This window comes from Diorhabda carinulata, chromosome X (genome assembly GCF_026250575.1).
Source record: "Diorhabda carinulata isolate Delta chromosome X, icDioCari1.1, whole genome shotgun sequence".
NCBI classification, from domain to species: Eukaryota; Metazoa; Arthropoda; class Insecta; order Coleoptera; family Chrysomelidae; genus Diorhabda; species Diorhabda carinulata.
In genome coordinates, this window is record NC_079472.1 from 46,491,243 (window position 1) to 46,503,639 (window position 12,397).

Sequence of the window (12,397 nt, forward strand, 5' to 3'; positions counted from 1 at the left end):
CTTGGCAACTAATTCGCCAAAAAAATATTGCATTGTTGTTCGAAGTCGAGACAAACAACAAAATTTAATACTTACGGATTTCATTGAAATAAAACGGAAATTCTCCTGGAATAGAACAGTTAAGTCTAGCTTTGAGATAAGTGGCCCAGTTCTGCGATAAGATATTCTTTCCTCCTGTATCCTTTTTGCAGACTCTAGCGACCCTAGAGTAAACGCTTTTGCCGCAATTGATGTATTCCACGGCGGTTTCTCTGAAGAAGAATAAAACATATTCCCCGATATCGAAAGATCCAACGAAGTTCGGTTCTGAAATGGAAAAAAAAATTCACTTTGTATAAAAGTATATTCCCAGACACTGCGTGCGAACACAATATCGATTTATAATGTATAATTTATGGAAATTGTAGAATCTTAATGATGTGTTTTGAGAAAATAAACACTAGTTCCATCCTTACAAAATGAAATTAATCTCAAAACTAGACGAAGACGATTTCGACTATTATTTCACAGTTTTGAGAATTGATGGGTGAACGACTGAACGATAATCCAGAATCAGGGCAGAAAAAAAGTTTTATATTCAAACAATACAGATATCTCTGAGAGAATCTGTTGACTGTAAAGTAACACGAATTTTATATAACACGATAATAATGTAGCAGAAGCTTCGCTTCGATGGTGTTTCAATTAATTGACTAAATTTTTTTATGTTAATGCCACTCGACCCGAATTTATAGATCATTTACGCCAATGAATGTGAATAAATATGTTATACAATGTACAAATTGCTTTTAAAGCTCGACTGTATAGTTATATAGGTAGTGGGATCAGTTTTTATATGAGATTTAAAAAATGCAGATAAGTGTTTTAATTTCAAAATTGAGAGAGAACGGAATAACGTTATAACAATAACAACGAGGATATAAATTTAAATAAAAAGTCCTTCCTCTTATAGGATACGCGACGTATTTTGCCATTTTTTATTAAATAAAATTGACGCCTTCTGATTTATATAGAACTAGAACGTATTTTTTGCTCTGCAGTCTTCAATTTTCTATGTTGGAATTTTATTTGTTTCCAAAGTAATACTAATGTTATGGCAAGTACAAATATACTAATTTGGTTTCAATTTACATTTTTATTAAGTTGCTATTCCAAATAATTTACATAAATAAGAAAGACGCTCGGAAAACACGTTGAATAACATCGATTTTTACTTCTAAGAATAAAATACGGGTAACAGGAAATAATATCTATGTAAATGTACCGTAAAATGAAGCGACAATTTTGAGCCAACTTTCTAATAGGAAAAATGGGATGTTTGTCTCTTGTTATTGAGCTCAGTTGATAAATGAATCTACGACACCGTATCTATTGTTCAATTAGATCGTATGTTGAATATAGTTTTTTACAATTCAAATGATATTAAAAAGATTAAACATCATATACAATTTCTTCAGGAATTTTTTAATCGTTGATTCAGGCCCTGGTTGTGAGAAAGTGACACATGGTTGAGATCTGTTCATTCAAAAATATATAAATAGTTTAGAGCAAAAGTGTAGATATGATAACTGCAATAAAGCCTTAGCATTAATTCAAAGAAAATGACTTAAGCATATAATAAATTCCATTGTCCAATAAAATATCACTCAATAAGTCGTGTGACTAAGACATTTTTTGTCAAAAACCAATTTTATTCATCAATGTAATCTTCTTCGAGAGCAATACAATCATTCCAACGCTTTTCTAACTTTTCGATGCCGTGTATGTAGAAGTGTTTATCTTTTACTTGAAAATAAGTTTCAGTTTCAGCAATTACTTCTTCATTTGAGCTGAATTTCTTACCGGCGAGCATTTTTTGAGATCAGCGAATAGCCAGTGGTTTCTGGGGGCTAGATTTGGACTATAGGGTGGATGAGGAAGCAATTCAAAGTATAATACGATCAAACAACTCAATGCAGTATTCGCTATTGATTGTCTAACCTTCACAATTGACTGTTGTGCCTTTGGACGCTTCGCAGGTGGTTCACCGGCTGCAGTCCACTCAGATGATGATCGTTTTGAATCCGGAGTGAAGTGATAAATCCATGTTTCACCTATTGTCACATATCGACATACGTGTAAACATGGCCAAACACTGCTCTGAATCATCAACATGTTGTTACTGAGAGTAAACGCGGCCCCATTTTTAAAACAGCTTTCTCATGGTCAAATGCTCATGCATAATTGTAAAAAAACTGCCTTCTAATATCTTTGTGACCTAAGATATCTCATACAATTTCAATTTACGATTAGATATAACCAATTTGTGGACTTTTTGATGTTTTCTGGAGTAACCACCACAAAAGGATGACCAGAACGTTCACCATCATCGGTGTCTGTACGAATACGTTTAAATTCTCACACGAAATTGTTTTGAATCTATTATTTTGAATATAAAAAAAGTAGCTTCACTTCAATGGTTGACACTTTTTTGTGATTAATCGAAATTTTTACAAATAGTCTTTTGAAAGTTGGTACTTCATATGGATTTGAAAATGGTCGCGCCATCTGTATGTCAGTAGTCAAAACTTTATCAATATTCAAAATTAAAGTTTAAAATTTATTCATAGTCGAAATAAGTAGAACTAATTTTTTCAAAGAAAGATTACAGGGTACAGCTGCAGCCTAGGCTTTTATCGCACTCAAAGTAACGGGTAACAAATGAATAGAAAAGAAACATTTTCAATCGAAGCCAAAAAAATAAACAGAACAGCAAATCAAAATAAAAACCAAGAAGATGAAAAATCTCACAAAAACTAGGGAAGGATATAGGGAGGATATAGAGGACATTAAGAGGAACAAGAGTTCTATTTGTATCAAAATGAGATAATAACTGGAGAACAAACTCCTTAAAGTACTATATCAAAAGCGATGAATATAGCACATATAATGCAAAGAGAAAAAGAGGCAGAAATGTGAAAGAAATATTTTCAATCAATGTAAGGGAAAAAACAGAAATCGAGAAGGTATAATGGATGAAATGCAAAGGAATGTAAAAAGTTGTACAATAGATTAAAAAAAAATAACAGAAGAAGATACAAAAATAAAAGAAGGAAATGGAAAATTAGAGAAGAAATGAGAAAATCAAAGAAATACTCCAGAAAGTAATGAATAGATTCGATGTGCTAGGTGAAGATATAGGGTTGAACAGCATAATAGCCCACGGCACAGAAATGTAAATAAACGACGAAAAAATAATCAAGAAAATAGACTCCAATAAAAAGGCAGGTAGAAGTGTAAATAAAATCATCAGACAAACTGGGAAAATCCACCTGTCTAGTGAAGATGAATAGTATCTATTATCTATAATAATAAGACAATGAAAGATAAAAGCAGGTTAAATGGATGGAAAGAATTAGATCAAGTGTTTTAAAAATGAAACAAGAATAATGCAATTCTAAAAGAAAGAACAACAAACTGAAATTCAAAAAATAGATGAGACAGAAATGTTTAGGAATGGAATAATATAATATAAGATATTGTTAGGTATATTGAATATAGTTATAGTCGAAAAAAAAGGTTAAAAGTTAGATAGAACGAACTACGAGTATATTATGATGATACGAGAAAAAAACTCAGTACAAAAAAAGAATCTATATAATGGGGGAAAGGGAGAACTATGGAAAATAAAATAATACAAATAATGAAGAAAATGTATCACAAATCTAGATAAAGGTGATGAAGAGGGAAAATGGGTAGATTATATAAGTTGTTAGGAGATTAAAAAGAGAAAAAGCATGAATCAAATGTTAAAAGTACATTGAGAAAAGAAGGAGAAGTAATCGTTGATGTAACTAGTTTATTAATTTGTACACTTTCAGCAAACAGGTAAGAATTAAAACATGAATGAATAGAGGTTCCGGTAAAATAATTGGAGTGTTTTCCATTTGAAACTCATTCGGTATATTAATATATTCAGACTCTAAATGAATTCTCCAACGTGTAACCGGAAACTGCTCTATTCAACAAATAATAAAACTCCAAATGGTATCAAATTTCAAAACGACTATGTACGGCCTCCATGGCCAACAATGGGGATGAATTTTATAAATACGACAAAGGGCGGTATCAGTGAGGGTGGTTTGTAATTATCTTCGCCCAGATAACCGCAAAATGCGAAGCCATGTATTTTGCGTAATGACGTTAAGACCATAGGAAAGATGGTAAGCGCGTTACAACATTTTAGTTAAACACGTGGAAAAATTTAACGCGTGGTTTGAGCTTCCATCAAAATGTTCAATAATTTATGTAGATTCTAAGCAAGCCGTGCTTTTATAGTGCATTGGGTATGAAAATGTTTGATTAGTGGTAATCGGTATACAAAAAGCTCTTTTAATATTGCCGCCGCCGCGATTTCTTCTTTTTATGCTCAAAATATACGGCACGGTACTTCAATTTATTAAGAGGGCTGGGAACATGCCTTTTTGCATCGTTTTTGCTTCTAGAAACTTCCGGTGTTTATGTAAGTTTTAATGAATTACATTAAGGAGTGAATAAAGTGGCATTTTCATTACTTAAACTAGATAACGAATAGCAACGAGATAAGAACAACATGAAAAAAATGATCTTTAAAATTTAATAACAAAGCAAAAGAAAATCTCAACCCCCATTTCATATTTTGATAAAACTGTCTATAAAAATAAGTGATGATGCTAGTTGACGGAATGACAATGTCGTTTAATCAATTTTGAAGTTCCTGATAGTGATTGACTTCATTTTTTAGACGATATTAAAAATTGATACCGCTATATTCATAATTGTTTCTATAATTATAATTTATAATTATATCTGTGTTTGATTTGTAAAGTTTAGTGTTTAGTTAGATAAATTTTAAATAATGCTAATTGATGTACAAAGACCTATTGTTGTTCTGTTATTCATACATGATATTCTACATTTTTTATTCTTAGTATTTCTAGGTTTTTCAGACGAATATTAACCTCTTGCTTTTACGAAGTAATTAAGTAATGCAACACCGCGAGGGACTTGAGCAACACTTTTAATCTTGTCTAAGTTATGCAGCTCTTGGTGTTGGTTGCGAACTTTACGCTAGACTAAGTCCAGTAGTAAAGGTTTGAAGTTTACTTGATTTTAAAGACAGTATTATTGTGGTAGTTGAAGGGTCGCCGTGTGTTGTAGAAGGGCGAAGACCTCCAATCAGTAGGAACTTGATAAAACCATATCTTTAAATCACTGGTATGTACCCAAACTACACATTCCATAACGCTTACACTATAATGTTTACTGACCTCTGACAATACGTTGGTCAGTGAGTAAATTGATAACAATGTCACTGTCACATGTATATGTCTATACCTATTTATCTATTTGCTGATTCTAATAAATATTTGTTTGAATGAAAATAATAGGACTACGGTATTAAAATTTACTATGAGTAATTAGTTATTAAACATTTATAACGATGAATAGCATAAGCACTTTTCATTAGTGTATCACATAGTATGAATATGAACAATTATGAGCCGTGAATGCCAAAAAATCAAACATGTGGGTTGTCACTGCTATTTTATTTGGACTGTTTGTCTTTTAACTTGTATCACCCTACCGCTATGCAACATATTATTCACAATTCTCCTTTCTTTTTATATTTATCGAAAACAGTTGATGCTTTAATTGATTTTTATATTTATTAAGATTCAATTTTCTGTTATCGTTATCCTGTTCTGTTATCGTTATCTTGTTATATTTCTATTGGTCAATCTCTTTGAAGCAGTGTTTCAGAAAACACAACTTTGTAATCCATTATTTGAGGCGACGTTTTCCCTGATTGCCAGTTTGGAAAATAACCAGCTAGTTGCAAATGCCTGTGAATTAAGACAAAATATTTCACCTTCTTTATAGTCTCTGAGAGCGCCTTACTCCTTTATAGTTTAAAACTAATAAAAACTACTCAAAAGAGCAATTTCCTTCACTATGCTGTAGCTACAAATTAAACAAGACAGTTACTAATTGAATTCGAACCTTTTGGAAAACAATTTTTAATCAATTTTTGCACGACCAACAAAATGAAAATCTTAATTTAGAAATTATATTGTCGTCGATATGGCGTTTGTTCACATACACATACATTAGACACGTACAGCGATGAAAGGAATGGGTAGAATATCGGAGGAACTCTGCTAATAGACAGAGGTAGATAGTAATCAACAGCACAAAAACTAGTCCAGTTACTACGACCAGTTAGAGATCTTTTCAGGGCCGGAATATGCTATATGTGTATTTGAGCGAGAGAGTTAGTTTCACAGAAAATTCAATTTGAAATGGAGAGAAATACATTTGTATTTTCGAAAGAAAAACCTATTCCACTCACTGTTGAACATGTTTTGTCAAATCCCATCATCATAAGGTAGATTTTAGAAAAGTACATATATAAGTATATATACAAGGTGTCAATAACTTCCTTATATAATTTACGTTAGTCTTTGCTCTCATCACATCAAGATCTAATTTTGAAACATCATTTCTTAGGTTTATGAAGTTTCAATAACAGAATCATTGAGTTCTAGATAAATTCGTTTTTGTTCTCAACAAATATCCAATTAAGATTGAAGTATTCAACTAAACTTTCAAGCTTCGAGGCAGCGTAACAAAACATTAGTACAAAAATTACAATTCAATAAAAAACTATGAAATTATTAAGGTTGATATATAAAACTTGGAAGCTTCTGTAATATACGACTTAGACCTTTTGCATCTAAGTTATAAAAAAGCCGTGAGCAGCAGAGCTCCATCACGAAAGTCGAATTTTTCGTCGAAAGAAGAATTTAACTAATACACAAACAAATCTTTCCATAAAATGAATTTCTTGGAAATTATATCAATTCTCAATCTTATTTCTTTATATGGAAAATTTGCTATTTCTCAATAACTTTTCATTTCACAAGTTAACTCTCTCTCTCTCTCTCTCTCGAATGAAAATTCATAATTTAAATAGACCCGGTGGTCTCGAACCCTCTTGTTCAATTCCAATTGATAACAAAGAAAAAATTGTCATAATGACAAGAAATTTCGAAAATGGGAAGTAAAAAAAATCACCCTAGCAACGATCATACTCGTATTATTCATTAAATAGGAGGCGGTCCAGTTCAACAATTACAAAATGATTTCGGGCGTTTTGTGCTAGAAGAACTGAAGAAGAAAACTTTGAACTTGAGAAAGACAATTCTTCAAAATCACCCCTACTTCCATGCGAAGTTCGAACCCTCTAGTTAAACTTTTTCTGGTAAAAAAATAAGAAAATATAACAAAAATTACCATAAAATGGAGAGGAGTGGAGATGGAAAGTTTCGACCTTAGACAGGAAATCATTTCGCAACTATTTGAACCTACATGTGAAATTTCATTTTTCAGTCGCTTTTCGTTTGACCCGCAGAGGTGAGCAAATGTCAAAAACCACTTTTCTGGCACTGCGACTCCTCGAAATATTCATTTGTTTTCAACCAAACTATTATAACATCAATCCGCCGCCAAAAAAGCTATGTATGCTAATTTTGAACCAAATCGGACCCATAGCAATTGCTCGAGAGACGAAAATAAGAATTGTAGCTTAAACAGATATATATATATATATATATATATATATATATATATATATATATTATATATATATATATATATATATATATATATATATATATATATATATATATTTATATATATATATATATATATATATATATATATATATATATAAACTACAGACATTCGAAAAATTATCATAATCGTGTTCGGGAGGTCTCAAATCAAGGGAAAAATGATGTGCCCCTCATTTTTCTTCTAGTCATGCCTACTGTAATAGTCTAATTTTTCCTTGAAAAATTCGACTAAAAAGATCTAAATAATTTAAGTAAACTTTATAACTTTATTTTGTAAATTGTAATAAAACTACACATAATTTAATTGATTACTGCTGCTATATATTTGAGATGTAGGGACCAAGGTGATCTATAAATCAAAATAAATAAGCAAATTGTCAGTGTCAATATAATATTTTGATAAAGACTTTATATATATATATATATATATATATATATATATATATATATATATATATATATATATATATATATATATATATATATATAGTTAAACTTTTTCTGGTAAAAAAATAAGAAAATATAACAAAAATTACCATAAAATGGAGAGGAGTGGAGATGGAAAGTTTCGACCTTAGACAGGAAATCATTTCGCAACTATTTGAACCTACATGTGAAATTTCATTTTTCAGTCGCTTTTCGTTTGACCCGCAGAGGTGAGCAAATGTCAAAAACCACTTTTCTGGCACTGCGACTCCTCGAAATATTCATTTGTTTTCAACCAAACTATTATAACATCAATCCGCCGCCAAAAAAGCTATGTATGCTAATTTTGAACCAAATCGGACCCATAGCAATTGCTCGAGAGACGAAAATAAGAATTGTAGCTTAAACAGATATATATATATATATATATATATATAAATATATATATATATATATATATATATATATATATATATATATATATATATATATATATATATTTATATATATATATATATATATATATATATATATATATATATATATATATATATATATATATATAAACTACAGACATTCGAAAAATTATCATAATCGTGTTCGGGAGGTCTCAAATCAAGGGAAAAATGATGTGCCCCTCATTTTTCTTCTAGTCATGCCTACTGTAATAGTCTAATTTTTCCTTGAAAAATTCGACTAAAAAGATCTAAATAATTTAAGTAAACTTTATAACTTTATTTTGTAAATTGTAATAAAACTACACATAATTTAATTGATTACTGCTGCTATATATTTGAGATGTAGGGACCAAGGTGATCTATAAATCAAAATAAATAAGCAAATTGTCAGTGTCAATATAATATTTTGATAAAGACTTTATATATATATATATATATATATATATATATATATATATATATATATATATAAACATTTACAAAAACATAGTGTGTTTTTCAATGAATTAGATATTAGGTCCGTTTCTGGATGTTTTGGTGAAGCGTTTGTGATCGGAAATGGAAAAGGAAGAGATCTGTGGAAATAGAAAAGCGCCCCGTTTTAATTATCCAGTTGTACATGCTTTTGTTTGATGACGCCATTTTCTATGGAAGCCGCTGGTATTTTGGAGACGTGGATTCCGAGAGATAACTTAGTAGAGTCATTCTGAATTACAGATTAAAATGAAGACACAATTTTGGCCAGGTAATGCGTATCATAATTAAGAATTATTGGGATAAGTCACAGTTAAGATAAATGAAAATTATTAAATAGAGTCTGATAAAAAAAATCGAAAAACTAATAAAATATAATCAGTTACATAAACACCAGAATACTCAGTAAATATTTTACTACAACAATCTACTGTTTGCATGTTTATCATAACAAATAATTGTACCGGACGCACCGGTTCATTTTATTATCATTATGCAAGGATTTATTTATTTCAGTGGTTTACAGGAATTTACATCTTTATCATGTTAGTGTGAAATATTGCAAAATATTGTCAGCTGAGCTAGAGCCAAGACGAATTGTTGGTCTTCGGGAAACTGAACTGCCGTTCCGAGAAATTTCTGGTGGAATAAATAGGAATGTGAATATCGTTATCAGACATAGTGTCAAGAAGATGAAGGCAATAACAGTTCATTCGATTGCAGAATATGGAGTTTTGGAATACAAAGTGTTATAGGTGGATAAAGAGGTTTTGGACTTTCTTCATACCGACCTCAGTTGGTCTTACCTTCAACTCGGAAGCAATAAATAAATTGATTTCAGTGCGGCTCAGAACAACTAGCGCGGAATCAGAAATTGAACACTATCTTCTTCAATGACTAATCCTTATGCACAACGGTAGATCGTGAGTGAGAGGGAGACTAATCGTAATTTTTTTCTTATTATTTATAAATAAACAGAAAGCTTTGGTAAAGACGAATGTTTTTTTTTTCAAGAAAACCACCACGAAGTAATACAAAGCCAGATTTTAATCTGAAAATGGCGTTTTTATCTGTTCGGCGGTCAACTCAAACCTGGTCAAATTGTCTATAGTTAGTTCTATATTGTGTACAATTTTATCCAGTATACTAATATTTAATCGGAAAGAATCTGGATCCACGGAGAGGCAATATTCTGCAAAACCACAATATAAGATAACGAAGAAATTACATTATTGATCAAAATAAAATGTGTTACACGATTATTCGTTTGAATTTAATTTAAGAAAGCGATCCCCCTGTTATTTCTAATTATTCAACGGGGAATTAAATTTACTTTTATAAATAGTTCTAGCAGCAGATATGAATTGATATTACTTTTTTGATTGATATACTACATATTCTAGAATAAACCCTTTATTCAATATTAGTTATTGATCAATATGTAAAGAAAACTATTGGTCTGAAATAGAGAGAAAGAGATAGGAGTTGTAGAGCTCGATTCTCTTTGTGAACTTTGCAATATTATCAGACTGTACATTATCACCTCATCCGTACAGTCTATGATTTAATTATCTCTGAGCTGGTGCTTTGCTCACCCCGATAGAAGATTACCGGTAATTGGATAGGCGAATTTGCGTGGTAGAGAGGCCGCTAGTCACTCGGGGCCGGTGAGCATTTTGTCCATTCCTAACTGGCGCAGTCTATCTATATCGGCTACACTAATCTAACCCGATTATAGAATTAATTAATGAAATCAAAGTGATAGGAATATAACAAAAGTAATTGATCACCATAATATGTAAAAGTTGAATTTTGGAGAATTTGTATGGATTGGAATATTATATATTGTTGATAAATCGTAGTAGTAATCTTCTAGAGAAGTTTTATGAATTTCCATTATCATTTTATGTGGAATTACGATAAGATTTGCACACTATATATTTTAGTGTTATATTTGCACAGGAATGGAAAAAAACATGATATGGTAAATAAAGAACAGAAATTCAATTTTTTTTGGTTAATACTGCATTAAGAAATTACGTACATCTTTAATATCCTTGATTTTTCGTCTAATTTACGAGATTTTCAACTACGTGTTTAATACATTAACGGAATCATAGAATGAAATTGTGTTCGATAAAGATGTGAAATTACTAAAAGTTTCTAATTATATTGATTTTCGTAAAATAATATCAAATATTGAAAGAAATTTCATAGAAACATCAAAATAAATTAAAGAGTGAACTAAAACTTTTTTAAATACGAGGGTGATATTGTGATATTGAATGTCCAACCTTTTAACTGAAGAAACAACATTCCTCCCTATGAACAGGCATCTGTAATTCGAATCCTGTTAAAATTTGAGTCGTAAAGTTGATGTTTGACAGTCATTAGTAGTGGACATGAACATGGGCATTCCAATAATCGATTCCACACTATATACCCTGTGTTTTGCAGATGACCAAATAATCTTGGCACAGGACTACGAAGACTTAGAATATATGACAAGAAAGCTAGTAGAGGAATACAGGAAATGGGGTCTAGAAGTAAATTTTAGTAAAACGGAATATATGTGTATTGGAGGAGAACAACAAAATTTAATACTTGAAGAAACACAACAAAAAATAAGTCATTGTACAAAATACAAATACCTAGGCATGATCATCACTAATGATGGAAGATTAGATGAAGCAATAACACAAAGAAATAACCAAGGAAGACAAGCAATAAGACAACTAAATAGTGTATTATGGGACAAACAAATATCCAAGGAAAACAAATATCGAATATACAATAGCATAATAAAAAGTATAACAACATATAGTAGCGAAGTGTGGCCTCTAAAAGAAAAAACAGTCAAAATGCTTGAAGTCACAGAAATGGATTATTGGAGACGCGCGGCAGGAATATCAAGACTGGAAAAAATAAGAAACGACAGAATCAGGGAGATCATGAAAGTGCAACATACGATTACGGAAGACATTAGGGTGAATCAGTTAAGATGGTACGGACATGTCCAAAGAATGCCTGAAGACCGCATACCCAAACAAATTTTAAATTGGGCACCACAAGGAAGAAGAGAGGAAGACCAAGATTAAGCTGGAGAGAAGGTATCGAGAAGGATATTCGAGAGAGAGGATTGGAAGAAGATCTTTGGGAAGATCGAGAAAAATGGAAACTGGGAATCGGAAGACGGCGAAGAACGTTTTAACCCGATTAATATATATATATATATATATATATATATATATATATATATATATATATATATATATATATAGTAGTGGACTGCTTTAATTGTAGAATATTTGATTGAAGCACATTGGGGTGCGATTGATTCTCGCAATTGATCGTCTAATCGAGCTTTTGACAATAGTATAAACT

General features: G+C 30.9%; 1 protein-coding gene across 3 annotated transcripts in view; it reads right to left on the reverse strand.

The window, feature by feature from the left end:
- LOC130900481 (semaphorin-2A) overlaps positions 1-12,397 on the reverse strand; it is a 1,226,238-nt gene that overhangs the window by 21,123 nt on the left and 1,192,718 nt on the right. For all 3 annotated transcript variants that reach the window (XM_057811123.1, XM_057811122.1, XM_057811124.1), the window contains one exon: positions 76-306. In XM_057811123.1, the coding sequence (XP_057667106.1) occupies positions 76-306 (231 nt within the window). The remainder of the gene's footprint in view (positions 1-75; positions 307-12,397) is intronic.